Here is a 15438-nt window from a genome sequence, read left to right on the forward strand (position 1 = left end):
GAAAAGAGCACATACACGTTTATTATTTGAGAAGCTTCAAGGTGTCTCAAGTCACAGGGCTCCAAGTCAAGTCCTGAGTCACTGGCATTCAAGTCCAAGTAAAGTCCCAAGACCCTAAAATAGTGACTCAAATCTAAATCGAGTCCAAGTCACCACATGGCCACACCTCTGCTATTTGCTATAGCCTATTTTTATGTGGGTATGTGCACCAAAAGACTGCAAACTGTAAACAAACAAACAATAGACTTCATCAGTGAACTGATGTGGTGTCACACCCTTTAAAGCAGAAATTTATTGAACAGAGGTTGTGCAACAGACATTTGAGGTACATAACATGAGTTACAATGTAGGGGAAACTTGATATCCGCACAGATGACATTCAGCTTTTGATTATGGCAGATTAATCAAGTTGTGCATAATACAATTCTGTAGCCTATGTACAATTGTTTAAACAAATTTAAATTGAATCCAAATGTACTAATGTGTAAGGCCACTGTTGTAGGAATGCTCAACCCCTGAACATAACAATCAAACTTAGCACCGGAATAAACACAGTGGACATGTCTGAACTTTTTCTGTTGAAACAACCCCAAAAGTATGTAAATGCAAGATGACTCTTGCTACAAAAGTCCTTGGGGATGCAGTACACTGTTCCCTCCTTGTATTTAGGCGTTGTAGAACAGAGAGATAAGCCTGTCCAGGCTTCCAGACTGCAGAGGTATAGGTGATAATTGTTGAAGTTTCTCCAGTAATCCTGAGGTATCTGTAATACCACTGATGCAGAATGTGACTAAGTAGAACAAAGTAGATTTACAAATGGAAAAGACATGCTAGCTAAACTGTCAAACTGTACAAAAGCATGTCCAGTCAAATACTCGTATCATGTTCTTCTATAACAATCTACTTCGGTTTTCTGAATGTATGTCTTAAGCAGTAAAATAATTATATTATAATACAAATGTTTATAAAATAGCAGCACACTCATGTGACACATCACAACTAGGCAATGTCATTTTTTGTATAAATGAAACAAATTCATAGCTTTTAGCAGCGCAAAACAACAAACCTAAATTCAAATATTGACACTTTTTCTTGATGTCTTCACACCTCCTTCTCTATCCTTGCTTCACTTTGGAATACAGTATCTCTCAATAGTAGAACACCCATACGTGGGTCTGGTCACCCCAATAATATGTGGTACTTGATGTCAATAGATAACAAATAAACACAAAATGGCAGGGAGAGCTTACATAGGGCTGAGGAAAATAAGGGGTAAAACATTTTATGGCAAGTATCATAATTGCTTGGTTAAATTAAAACTAAATCCAATTACACTCAAAGTAATAAACTATTTGAGCAAATAAGTCTGACACCATACATTGCAGTGTCCCCATGAATATATCCTGACTTTGTGCTCTTTCGGCTGAACCCACATTAAAACTGATGTGAAGCAGCAAAGCTCATAGGGAAGATGCAGTGGCAAACATAAACTTAAAAAAGCTAATTACAAGCCAGCACTGTCCACTGACCACCAACTGCAACACATTACTTGAGTTGGTTCAAAAAGCATACCTCATTGTGCAAACATATGATGTAAGACCTCCTCTGTCGTAGCTGTGTGACTGTTTTATGCAGATAAATAAAAAGAAAAAAATTCAAGTAAAACAATATCTTGATCCCAAAATAGAGCCGATGGTCAGATTTAGCCTCTAATTCATATCAAACTAAGAGAGTCATGTTCATTTGGACTCATATTTTCTTAAAGGAATGTTTTTGTTGGAATGCCGGAAAGCCTAAATTTAAAACTTGCTTGAGAAGGGTTTGTGTGATGATTGGGAAACCAGCCCTACAAAGTAAACCAAACAAAAGGCTAACAAATAAAAAAGGAAACATCCATTCATCTCCAATCACCAAATGTATTTCATTTTACTTATCTCCTACGGAGCATGTTCTCAAAGTGCTTTACCATTGAAATCATATAAAGGAACACAACCCTATCTGGGACTCCAGATACATTGACAGTATTTTCTTATCATGTTCTCTGCTAAGATGATTCTCACATGATCAGTATACAGTCTTGGTTCCTCATGTATATCCATTCGTTTGGGCAGTTTAGGTCATTATATCCAGAAATAAAATTATGCTTGAGTTTCTTGAGTTAAAGTTGTGAGGCGTTCTGGCAGCTTTTATTCATCATTTCCAGCTCCAGGCTGTACATTGTCCTTACAGCAGCATGCACCTGCTCCTCAGACATCCTCTGTCCTATCCAACAGCGCCACACAGGGGTCTCCATGGACCCAGTTCATGAGTCACTTCTTACAGTAACATACCAAGCCTGTCTGATTTAGTCCACTGCTGATGCAGACTAAAGTCCTCTTGACTTTCTATGCGTTCTGTCTGATCTGACAATGGATTTGACACTTGCATTACTCACACAGGCTGAGCCCACACACGTCCTGTAATGCAGTGATATAACATTGATGCCCTCCATATATTTGGACAAAGAATGTGTAGCCTTGGTTTGCTCTGTGATATTAACAGAAACTGCAAATCCTTGATTTGAATGTGTTCTAAGCGCCTTGGAAAACACATTGCTGCAAACGCAGCATCACATGTAGCTTTTACATGTTCCACTCTCTCTCACGCACTCTCTCATTTGCACACACAAGCAGCCTTACAAAAAGAGCTTACTGATCTAAAAGTTCAAATATGACAAATAATCATAATTATTATATATTAACCATGACAATTAAAATCCCATCAAATATGGGACATGATTCATTATTGTTTTTGTGTGTCTCAGCCACTAGGCATGTATTGACCTTCTAAAAACTGAGGAGCTTTAACACTTATTCCAATCTCAACAGTCTCATATTTTATAGTGGACTACTATAAGATATAAAAAGTGTAAGCAACTGTCAATAAATTCAGAATGGTCTCCACAGCAAATGACCAAGCAATCTCATTGATTTTATCTTTACAATCATAGGTAGAATGCAAATTATTGGCTTCCCTTTTGTAAATCCAAGGCACCAGAAGAGCTTCATTTTGAATCAAATGTGTTGCTTGTCAATTAGAAAGTCAAAATCTATTTCAAGGCAGGGTTTTTGACTTGACAAACAGAAGTCTACTAAAAATAATAATAAACTATCAAGCATAGTCCTCTTTCTTAAAAAGCATGTTTTGCATTTTTTTTTTTTTTTTTTTTTTTTTTTTAGCTTTTTTCTGCTTTTAAGAAATCAAGTTTTTATTCCATGATATTTCTTGTAAATCCTGTGCAATGCCGCCCTCTGGTGGTTCATTCATAAGTTGACATCCCGGACATCTGTGGGTGTGGAAGACTGGTCCAGCTCCTCTAAGCCTTTGCCACTGGAGCCTCTCTGTGTTTGCTGCTGCTGCTGCTGTTGCTGTTGACGGCCCTCACGGAGACTGCTCACCAAAACACTCTCGATGTGCTCCTGGCATTCTTTGAGAAAATCCTACAAGACACACAAGAAACAACTCTTTATCAAACTGTACCACAACAAGAACTGAATCATGTTGCTTTATTAATAAATAAAATAAAACTGCAATTTAGATATTTTAATGTTTGACTATGATGCAGTGCAGCTAAATAGTATAAAGCCCTAAATTTGGCTCCTAGTTTGGTTTTAAATGACCACTGGGAGACAAAGACACAGAGTGGACTTAAACATTACATCAGCCCACCAGGGTAGAATACCCAACACCTCTTGAAGTACTAGCGGGCATGCATTCCTCTCTTATCCCAGCACCCATATCCCACCTCCACTATCCTAAAACACACAAAACCCAAACACAAGTAGCCTTGACAACAGAGGCTGAAAACACAGGTAGTACTAAAGCTATGTTAATTACATCCACCTCCTGTGGGAACGCAGACTTGGGGCTTTCTTAACGAGAGCCAGTGTGTGTGCCTGCCTGCCTTTGGGGGAACTACTGGGATCTGAATGACTCGCCTTTCACCATCAAAGGCCACCGCTGCAATTTGAGAACCCACCTGGGACAAGAGCCTCTCAGCAGCCTCATATCCTCCTGGATGGAGGGTTGACAGAGCGGAGAGGGCAGGCAAGCAAGTCAGAAGGAAGGGAAGGAGGAGACAACCACTCAATAGGCTGTTAGCAGTTAGGTGGAACCCTAACTGTTTTTGCTCTCTGGTGGTGTCAAAGTGCGCAACAATTGCGCTCATATGTGGGACATGTGCAGCACCTTGCGGCAACAGTGATGACTTAAAAAGTAGAGACATTATGGAGACATTTCACACTAATTCAGACATGATGGAGAAACTCCATAAAAAAATAAATAAATAAAATCACTGTGGCTTCTCAAGAATCATGTGCAGTGGTGTCAGAATCTTACGTGTTATTTAGCTAGTAGGGAGAAGCAGTGGGAGAAGTCTTTAAGATCCTTTGTCAATGAAATGTCCTTTCTTCCTTAAGCACCTGCATGTGCTCTGAAGATTGATTTGTTAGTTATGTTGACAGGATTGGTCTCATGTGGACTGGATTGGAAGGTCTGCTTCTGGGACCACATTTTCAGAAATTACTCTGATGTCAATGAAAACCAACCAGGGCTTTCGCTTAATCTGCTCCAGAGGTTGGCCACAAAGAGGGGCGTGTGCACCCTCTCACACACAGTAACCCACTAACATGTGCTCCATTGGCCATAAAAACTCAATTCCTGTGAGAAAATTAAGTAAAGTGCAGAACATGTAAAGGAACTGCCTGTGTCTTGCCACAAGTATTCTCCTAGTGCCCCTTAAAAGGCATTCTTCCACAGTCACTGCATGGCTGCACTGCACTGTTTGCAGTCTACGCCAAGACCCATGGGCTTTATTTGCAAAATGTTAATGACTCCAATGTGAGACTACTGGAAACACCATTAATGTCTTGGAAGTTTGAATATTATAGTACAAAGGAATGCACTGACAGCTCAAAGTAGCAAATTTATTGTATTTATTTAAATGACATCTACCTGAGCAAATGACGCAGGCAAAGTTCTTATTCTTGCTAAATCTGTGGGCTGCTTTTGAAACAGTATGTGATCCTGGTACGAGACTCAAGGACAGTGTGAACATCTCTGGCACTTCCCTCAAGTGGTTCAGTGGAAAGTACCGTAAGTACCATGTTGATATTGGTCTCTGACCAAATAGTCTTGAACCGTGGTGTTCTCTGTTCATTCTTTACATGGTGCCATGATGCCAGCTAATGCACAGCTAAATGCGTCCCAGCAAAACAAAGCAGATAGATTGTCTCTGCATAGTTGTTTCAGTAAAAGCAGGTGAATATGGATGAGTAGATTCATTTTGTCTGTATCCAACAAACCAGTGTCGAAGCAAAACAACTTTCTACCAGTACTCAGACTTGAATGTTAACAGTCACATCAAATCCATAATATCAGCAGCTTTTACAATCTAAAAAGAATCAACTTATGTCATAAATATATATTTTTTTAAATATTGTGATTTTAGGGTAGAAATGAGACTGCTAAGTGCTGTCTGCATCACATAACATGTTTTATCAAGAACCACAGAGTGTGCTATTAGCATGCTAGTTATTATTAGCTTTAACGGCTGTAACTATACTTGATTAGATATAGTAAACAGTGAAAGTGAGACAGACTTACCACCTCTGTGTTTGTGATTTTTGCCAGTAGGTGTGTCAGACTGTCGCCCCACTGTGATTGGTTACTTGAGTTGAGTTGTAAGCCACAGATAGCTGCTCCCACACTCCCAGTGGCAATCATCGAAGGAGGGTACATAACAAATGAAAAATCTGAAAGATAAATTCATATGTATTTTAAAAATGTTCACAAATATTATACCGGACAAACAATAATTTTCTATATAGTATGTATTCAAAGGACTATGGCAATGGACATCCTAAAATATGTCTTGAACTGTTCTGGCTCTGGTCACTGCTGTCACTAATGACCAGGGGCCTGGATAATGAGGGTTCACTTGGCTTGTAAAGAAGCTGAAAAGCAACTACCCCAACCCACTGCCCACCCCACTGCCCACCCCTCGCTCCTCTCTCCAGCCGGCCCCTTTTCTTCCTTCCACTGAGTAAATCGTGTGCTCCCTGAAAAAGCCCCATAGCCCTTGGAAAGGCAAGAATAAAGAGGCTCAGTGCCTCTGCCAATGCTCACTGCTGTAGGTCCTTTTTCCACGTGTGGTCACAGGCGTGCGTCTCAAAGACCAATAACCTTGTTAGCTCCCCTCACTGTTATTCATAATGCAAATGAGACAGCTTGTGAACGGGCCAGAATCCCGAAAAGGCAAGGCAACTGGCACACAGGGAGAGAGAGGCCTGCAGACAGGCAGCAGACGGACAGAGAGTCACACTCCTTTCTCTTTTTCTTTTTATATCTTGCTCAACTTCTACCTTTCTTTTTGGACAACACATGGCCTGCTTAGATGGGACTACTGAATGGCACACATGCCTCAGGCTTTGTTGCTACAACAAGCAGCGGTTTGCATTGGCTTTGCTCTTATCTCTTAGCATTTTAATTGAGTAGTGGGCCTTGTGAGAAGACAGCCAGTGTGAGTGTGACTCTATTGTTCAGAGTCATCACCTCATTTTACCCGATTGACTGACACAGCATCTATTCCCTTCTCTGCACATAGGAGTCAGAGTTTGCTGCGGACAATGAACATGGCCTGATGGGGGACAGGGCGGACAGGCGGGACAACGGGGACAGTGGGTCGGAGAGGGGAGACTGATGAAGGAGCGGGGACGGAAGAGGGATGGACTCTGTGGTCACAAGCGCACATTTCTAAAGAGAAGGGGGAGGTGGTGGGGGTGGACAGCCCTCTGCACATCACTCTGGAGTCTGTGTCCAGACGCGGCGAGGCTCTACGGCTCTACAGAAAAGAAAAGAGCCGCCCTGCAGTGACCCCTTCCTCCTGCTCCCCCCAGAAGCATGCCTCTGTTCCTGGGCCACCTATAGCTGGAGGAGTGGGCAGTGAGGCAGAGAAGGAAACGGCACATTAACATATTGCCATATTCAGCAGAGATTGTTCTTCCTTCTTTTTTTTAATTTGGAATCAAAGAGGTGTGCCCATGGATAGCCCCGTAGTGCCTTTTTAACATGCACAGCCAGGCGCATTCCCATCTTGCAGGCTCAGTGTTGACAAATAAATGAACTTATTATACACCCCTGTGTTAGCTGCTGGGCCCCTGCCAAAGAACCATTTATTAAAGACGACCTCAAGCCAAAAGGAAGGAGCAGACAAAGCCTGGAGCATTACATCACTGCAGTGAAGGCAAGTTTCTATAGTGGGCACATGGACAAAGGCATACATGGATTTACAGTACGTGTGCAGAGACAGCAGAGTGACACTGAAGGGGCAGCACAGGACCCGGGGACAAAAGAACAACGCTTGCATGTACTGACAGATGTGAAAACAGACGGATGTGCACACAGCATAGGCAAAGTTTTGTGGAAGAGTGGAGAGGAGTGGTGGGCAGTGGGCAGCAAGCTGACTTTTCGCACTCCAAACAAGACAGGTCTGTGAGAGAACAAGGATGTGCGCGTGCAGCCGATTTGAGTCGACACTGAGGACTGGTGGTCACTGCATGTGGGGGGAAGAATGGCTGTATTTCAGGAGGGCCTCATTGATATTCATGTGGAGGATAAACAGTGTATGTAGCTGAGTGGGGACGCCTGTGATGGAAAGCTGCCTGTGCGCAGCGGCTGGCTGGTCTGGCCCGCGCCCCTCTCACTCTCAATGAGCCTTTCTGCTGCCTTTGCCCCCTCTCCCACTCTGCCCTGTGCTCCTGCCCTGGAACTATCCCCAGGCCCTGGTCACTCAGACTGCTGCCCTACAAGACACACTCCTCCTGGGTGGCAGCAATGCACAGTATACACATTAAACTTGTAAGTAATTAAAGTTGGAAACTTGAAAAACTGCCAAAAATAGGAAAAGAGCTCACACACTCTTTTTGCCCTCTACCCTCTTTCCAGTGCTATAAATCAACCTCTTGTATTCTATACATGCTGCATTTAATAACCTTGTTTATCAAAGGAGATGCATTACAGCTTCACTGTGCCTGTTGACTGATAAATCTGAAAACAAACATCGTATTTGGACCGGCATCACAGTGTGTTTCTCCACTAATGCCGCCTGGGAGCTAAAACAAGGACTAGGGAGAGTTCATATGGACAACGACTTGGTGATGCAAAAATACACACACACAAAAATCAAAACACAAAAAAACAAAAGCACATACTTAAGGTTTAATATTATAATATATACCATGTGTGGCTTGACATGGTGCATCACACATTTGTAAGTACTACTAAGTTCTGTGGGGGGTTTCAGCTGGACAAACTTTCACCCCAGGAGCACTGGAGAGATCACAGCTTGGCAAAGGAAGTATGTATCTAGATTGTTAAGGTTCTAACTCATCACAATGAAGGCTTGAACTCCGGCACCAGAGAGGGCATTTCCATTGACACATCCAAATGACTCATGGGCCTGAGCCTATGCAGAAATCTCCACACAGCTTCAATTAAGCCAGTGTAATTCAGTTTGTTAGTACGAACAATGCTTCAGTTCCAGTTTGGAGAAATGATTTGTTGTTATAAACAATTTGGAAACAATCAAAAAGGTTCACAACTGTGGAACCCTTTGTTGAGTTACATTCCATTTCAAAGCTGTCTCTGTTCAAAGCCAAAATGTATTGTTGATATTGATTAATGTACTAGCACACGTTGGTCAACCCCGGTCGTTGAAAGCCACTATAGAAACATAAATTGATTGATTAATTCTTTATTTCTCTGAGCTGCGTTTAATCATGTTGGATCCTTGTAATGAATGAACACTGTGACACACTGAATTGGTGAATCATTAGTCCTTGTCTGTCTGTAGGCACTTTGGTTAATGTTTGTTAGCACAGCCATTGGACTACTATCTTGACATACCACAGAAAGTGAACACATAACTTCCACAGACACCTGGTTACCTAAATGAAATAGCTCTTTAGCAAATGTTTAGCAATGCACCAAAGACAAGTTACTCTTTCTTAGACCGCATGGTTGGCCTCGATCCAGAGCTTTCCTTTGATCGTCTATGCCTATTCTCACATTTCTTGCATACTATTACAGCAGCCTATTGGACTGTGTGTTAAAAACTTAATCCGTCGCAATATGGCCTGAAGATGGAGTTCAATAACGGCTGCAGACAGGTCCGGGTGCATCTGTCTGCCCCATGCACCCATCCTTTCTCCCACTTTACCTCCATTGAATGTGAATGGAAGAGGAAGCTTGGAGTGCTGGGTGTCTGTGTGCAGGAATGGAGGCTCATAATCTCCCTTAATGAGCTTGTTTCTGGACTATTATCTGGCAGCCTGCCTTGTGGAAATGCTGGTGTTTCCTATCGAGTGGCCCTGCAGCACCGACCCTGATATGGCTCTGCATATGAAATGTAAGGACTGGCTCTTTTGTCTCTATTCTCCCAGTCTGTAGCTGAGCCCCCCACCCATTTGCATAGTCATGAATGGACCAGACAATGTTATTAATTAATACAGAGCCAGCCTGCGCCACCTGACAAAATCCCACCGAGTGGCCCGAACGGAACTGTTTCATCAAAAGAGAGGAGCCATTAGGAATGAGGAGCTGTATTCTGCTCTTGTCCTCATCTCCCTCTTGTTCCTTTGCAAACACAGCAGCAGTTGTATGTATGCTCTTCTCTTGCAGTTGGCCTATAGAAGGAACAGGGGTGGGGGGAATGGAGAATGGGGCTTAAATGAGAATATGGATGGCCACAGGTGACCTCAATTACTGTGCTCATTTAAATCCACTGTCTTTTCCTTCTCGAAACATCTTAGGAGAATTCTCACCATAATCACTTGGGGCGGGGATCATTTATCAAACAATTTACTGAGAAAAAATAAGAATGTAGAAAATAGAAAATATGTATAATCACAAGTACTTAGTTAAAGATTGTGCACAAGTCTTTTCATATTACTACCATTCATCTTCCATTCACACACAATTTATATATAGGAGTAGTTTTTCATCAGAAGGCACATGGAGGTGTCAACCCAAACTCATTTACAAGAAGGTATAACTAATCTCTTGATCGGAATTATAAAAAAAACAGGGGGAACTTGTCTTCAGGAGAATCTCAACATGGGAACGCCACCATGTCCCACAGCTGTAGGGTGGAGAGGCGTGAGAAGAGAAGTGGGTGAAAGAAAAAAGGGAAGTTAAGGCAGCGGGGGAAGAGATATAAAAACATGACATGCCTCAGAATTGGCCACACAAAAACAAAGTGCTCCTCTGGCTCCCCTCTCACTCTGCCTGTCTCTTTAGATCAAGTGAGAGACTCTATCCCACCACTGGCCCAAATGTTTGAACCAGAGGGGACCATTCACCTGAAAAGCAGTAAGACAATGGGGAGAGCTCGACTCCACCCCGATCCTCTCCTCCCATCCACACTTGTGTGTGACATGGGAATAGCCCTTAAGCATAGACTCTACTTTGAAATGTTATCCTGTGGCTTGAAAGTCAAGTGATACATCTCCAAAACATGACCAAATTGTTCCTCACAGGAGATAACAAATGAGAAAATATGGTGAATACATTTTGGATAACCTGTTATTTGTAAGAACTTTAGAACATTTATTTCATCTAAACATTGAAATTGAAACCTAATAACACGTCATTGCCAAAACAAATAAACACACCACCTTTTGCCTGAGTCCCTGATGCAGTCCTTGTTTAAAAGTGTGCACATAATACATTTGTGATATAATATTTATGGTTATTTGGTGCTTGTCTCACCTGTCGCACAAAGGGCAATGAAGGTTTGGACATGTTTGCGTATAAGTGCCAGCTTATCCTCGGGCAAGGGCAGCCTCCTCAGAATGTACTCAATGAAGTCGTTTGGCGTAACAGCTGCAAGGTTCCACTTCAACTTCCCCAACACCACCAGTTCCCATTCCTGCCAACAGAAGAGAAGTATAAGACAACAACAATTTTATTTTGTACTTGCTTTGTACTTGTTTTTCACAAGTTGCAATGTATCTAAGTTACCCTATGTAAGGTCTGTGTATCCATAAAATCTGATAAAAAAAAAAGAATCACATCCACATTTGGCCTTGAAGCTAACCTGATTGAAGTAACTTTAACGAAGAAAGTAGTAAATATGCTCATGTTGTATACAAACAAAATACATCCAGGACTGTAAGGACACTGACATGATTCACACTTGTCAACTTGAGGATCTGTCTTTGGATTTTTGATTTTCTACCACCTAAAACTTGTCCTAGAGGATTTTACTGTTGATAATACTTATTGATGGTTGAAAAATCATATGTGTTATTAGTAGATTTAGCGATTGCTCAGGCTGGGAAAGAGAAAAAGCAGTTATGCCAGGTGACCTCACTCCACTGTCTCCCTGTGCGCAGTCTATGTGTCTGGCATCTGGGGACTTTCCTAAAGAGGCCCAGCAGAGGCGCTTACATAACTCTGTAAGAACAAGCTTATAACCGCTCAAGAGAGGATCGAACTAGCTCAGATAACTATACTTATAGAATGTGAAGCAATTACATACACTTATTTATATTATTATAACTTTTACATATACCCACAAGTGTCAAAATGCAATATAAATTTTGGTAGCATTTAATAATAACCACACCTTAATTAGCTTTAATAACACATGCACAAAGAGTTTATCAGGCTTTGTTGCCACTTAATTAAGAAGTAAGGAGTTAAGGTATAAGTTAACTAGTTACTAAAGCTGAATTATTCTCAATAAAGCATTTCATTTAGACACATGTTTTTCTGCACTCTTTTAAGGCTAGTAAAGTGTAGTTATTATAAAGTGCTACCCTTTTTTTTATTTGATAGTATAAAATGTTCCAATGACTAAATATTTTCAAGAAAATAACTAGTCTCGAGCTTTCACCAGTTACCGCTGTGAATGGAACGCTACTCAGATTTAGGTGTGGTGTGCGCAGTTTGAATCTTACTTTCACTTCCGGGATGAGAAAGGAACAGGAGGAAGGTTAGCTGATGACTAATTTGGGAAAATATTTGGTAGTTTGGTTCTGAGCTGCAGCTTTGTGACTGACGGGGACCAGAGAGGCTCTTCATTTTTCCCTTTCATAGACATACAGTGGACTCAATAGTTACAGGATCATAAGAACATATTCTGGTATAGCCACCATTGAAAACATGCTTATTATGAAATACTACTAGTTTTATTTTTCCATTGTTGTGGGCATGTGGCTTCATAACGCTTAACAAGAATGATACAATTACATGAATGAATTATAGTGACATGTCAACGCAGCCTGTTTTCTGCACACAACTTAACCACTCTTATAATAGGACCACTATAACTGTCCTTAAGCAGCTTTGGCCTGAACCCTGTTTGAAGTGTACACCTTACAACACAGGCTATATGCTGACAGAGTGGCAAGCAAGCACCACTTCCTTCTGCTACTGCCTTCCTCTGGTCACACCTTCTTTGTAACACTGCGGTTCTCTTTACAAGAAATTGTTACCAAAGATGAAGAGAAAAAAGGCAGCTATCACATGTCCTGAGCAGCTGATCTCAGTTTCCTGTGTCTGTATGTTAGCCAAAATACTGCCTTATACAGAAAGACCGAGAAGAGGCTTCGCTAGAGCAGTTCAAGGCCTGACAGAACCATCCTTAAACTAAAGGTGGAGCAGATCTTCATAATATTCCAATCAAGTTTTGTACACAAGAATGCTATAACAATTTCCACAGTCATTAAGGAAGAGAAATATGCAGATTGTCAAATTGTATTGCATAGCATTATAATTATTTCACAACATGACCGAAATGGTTTGATCATGTTGATCCCACACAAGATAAAAAAAACAGACTCATTAAATTCATAAATCCACAACAATGGGGAATACAGCAATTTACATAACATATTTTACTGGTATATCCTACACTTACAACTTATTTTTATGTTTAAAGAATTGGAGACTAACCCTGTCTCTCTCTCTGTCTGACAGCAACAGAGTCAGAACTTTTTGGCTGTTGTTCAAGCTGAACTCATTGCTCTATGCAAATAACTACCACTAGATGGCGATGGAGACCACCACACAGTAGTGGATACTGTAAGAGCTCAAAGACGCTTATACGGTACAGTAAGAAGGAGCAAGTCCTCGTGGGGCTATATAACTATTTGCACACAATTGGCTGACCACATCACGTGACAATAAACGTGATTAATGGTTGCAAATAATATCTTATTAACGTAATAAAGAGATACATCATAAAAATATTCCCATTAAAAATGATAATAGACTTTAAATTTTGCATAATGGCCACATATGGCCTATAGACTTTACCAGGAGTTCTTGTGGTCTGATGGAGTTGTCTGTGTAGATGCAAAGCTTCTCTGCAGTTAATGGACGCGTGTCTTTTAATTTGGATGCGAGGAACATGCAGACGGCTCCCAGCAGCTGCAGGTTACACTTTTTTGTGCGTTCCACGGTTAAAAATCTGTCTAAGTAGTTCATGGCCAAAGGAAAAACTTCTTCCTCGCACTTCTGCTCCTCGCAAACCTGTGCAGACAAACAGAGCATTAGAGACCACTTGGGTTAAAAGACTCTTCACATAAAAGTGCATATAAATTCAGTGACACACATAGTTGGTGCACAGCCAACAATTTGCGCCCAGCCCTGGAACCAGTTGCAACATCGTATTAATTCAATAGATATGATTTTTCCCAAGCACCCAAAAAGGTTACATGTCAATAGAATGGCATTCCACATTTCCATTCAGTATAAAAATCAATTCAAGTCACAAAGCTCTGAGCCAAAAAGAAACAAACCCACAGCAGCGCCACAGCAGCAGCATGCGGAAACACGATTTTCTTCATTCGTCATATTTTCAGAAAATATTTAAAAATACAAATAAATTAGCTACTTTGAATTTTTTCACATCACAATGTCCTCGAGACCCTTCTTTATCAAACCCGACAGTTCCTATATATAGGCGATCGCAGAATTTAAGAATAAAATGACAAAATCCGAGGCGAACGCCAAGTCAGAGTGAGTGCGTCACAGAACTGCAATTGCGTTGGTGATTTGAAAAATTAAATAAAATTAGACACAACGTCGCAGATGCATATTTCTTACATGAAAATAAAGCATAGGGTGTGCTGTGCGTTCCCAGATGGGTAATGGGTAAAATGATCAAACACAGACGTGTCATTTGAACACACTTATTCAGAAAAGGCGTCGCGACAAAAGGGAGAGTCTCAGTCAGATAAGGCCCTCGCCCTTCCGACATTTCAAATATATATATAAAATATACGCAGCACTTTTTGTCGATATTCAATGCTGGGCATGACACAAGAGAACCTCTTCTATCCGGTGTTGTATGTCTCTAGAGATGTTATTGCGTTTATGACACTATAAACAGTCGTTAAAAGAGTGAGCGCTCCTGTAAAACCAACATGGCGATCGTGGGGTTGACTCGCGTTGTGCATACGTGTGCATGGAAATATTCAGCATACATTAAATAATAAGAGCACAAACAACTGCTTGAACCATTAACACTGGGTTCTGTCGCTGAAATGCTTTGGGAGTTCAATCGGTTTGACTCATTTTGAGTGGACTTTGACAATATGACACAGAGAGACGCTGACAATGAGGAATAATCGCACTGGGAGGGCTGGGAGTTACGCTTAAGAAAATTGCACACAGTTTACCAAAGCAGCAAAGAAATCAAAGTTTTCAAGAACAGAGAATGGCGAGCTTTGCTGTCTGTACCTCCAACATCCAAGTTGCGACCATCCTCCTCATATAAGGCTGAATGTCTTTCTGGACGACTTTGAAATAGGAACTCCGCGGTAGGAACCTCTCTTCTATGGTCAACAAACTGTGCAGTACTCTGTCATCACACAGGAGGTTCGGGTCAGGTCTAGCGCGTATGTTCTTTTCCAATTCGAGGCACAACAGCTCCATGGTGCCACTCATATTCACTGCAAGTCCGAAAACGACGCTGGGCTTTGTGTCCGGAAGCGGTGGCGTTACGAGGATGGAAGAGAAAGTGTCGGAGGCATAAAGACTGCAGGGGCTCCGTGTTCGAGTCTAGTCCTGCCTCTCTGCGTCTCGCGTCTCTGTGCGCTGCTGCGTTGAGAACTTTTTCCTTTCTCCCCACAGTGCGCCTCTGCTTTCATCCGCCTGCCCTGCGTGCGCCACTGACGCAATAGCTCCCTCTCTCTCTGTATGGACCACAGCACCCCCTCCCCATCCCCTGCTCCTGTCTGCACCACTGGCATGCAGCGCCGCTTCACTGCCTCATTACCAATGCAAGGAGCAGACAATGGGCAACATCCACATACATTCAAACTTTTAGTGCATTGAAAACTGTCAGTCTATTTGAGCACATTTTTACACCCGTTCAGTTGGAGAACATCT

General features: G+C 41.7%; 1 protein-coding gene across 1 annotated transcript; it reads right to left on the reverse strand.

Annotated features, from left to right (window-relative positions):
* Window positions 1–250: 250 nt before the first annotated feature.
* Window positions 251–15438, reverse strand: ccnd2a (cyclin D2, a). The gene is made up of 5 exons (XM_020935304.2): window positions 14788–15438; window positions 13360–13575; window positions 10807–10966; window positions 5644–5792; window positions 251–3479 (listed from the first exon to the last, which is right to left on the reverse strand). Exons 1-5 carry the CDS (start codon window positions 14992–14994, stop codon window positions 3303–3305), a joined length of 909 nt encoding a protein of 302 aa, XP_020790963.1. The 5' UTR covers window positions 14995–15438; the 3' UTR covers window positions 251–3302.

This window comes from Boleophthalmus pectinirostris, unplaced genomic scaffold (assembly GCF_026225935.1).
Source record: "Boleophthalmus pectinirostris isolate CB_2022bp ecotype Guang Dong unplaced genomic scaffold, ASM2622593v1 HiC_scaffold_2, whole genome shotgun sequence".
NCBI classification, from domain to species: Eukaryota; Metazoa; Chordata; class Actinopteri; order Gobiiformes; family Gobiidae; genus Boleophthalmus; species Boleophthalmus pectinirostris.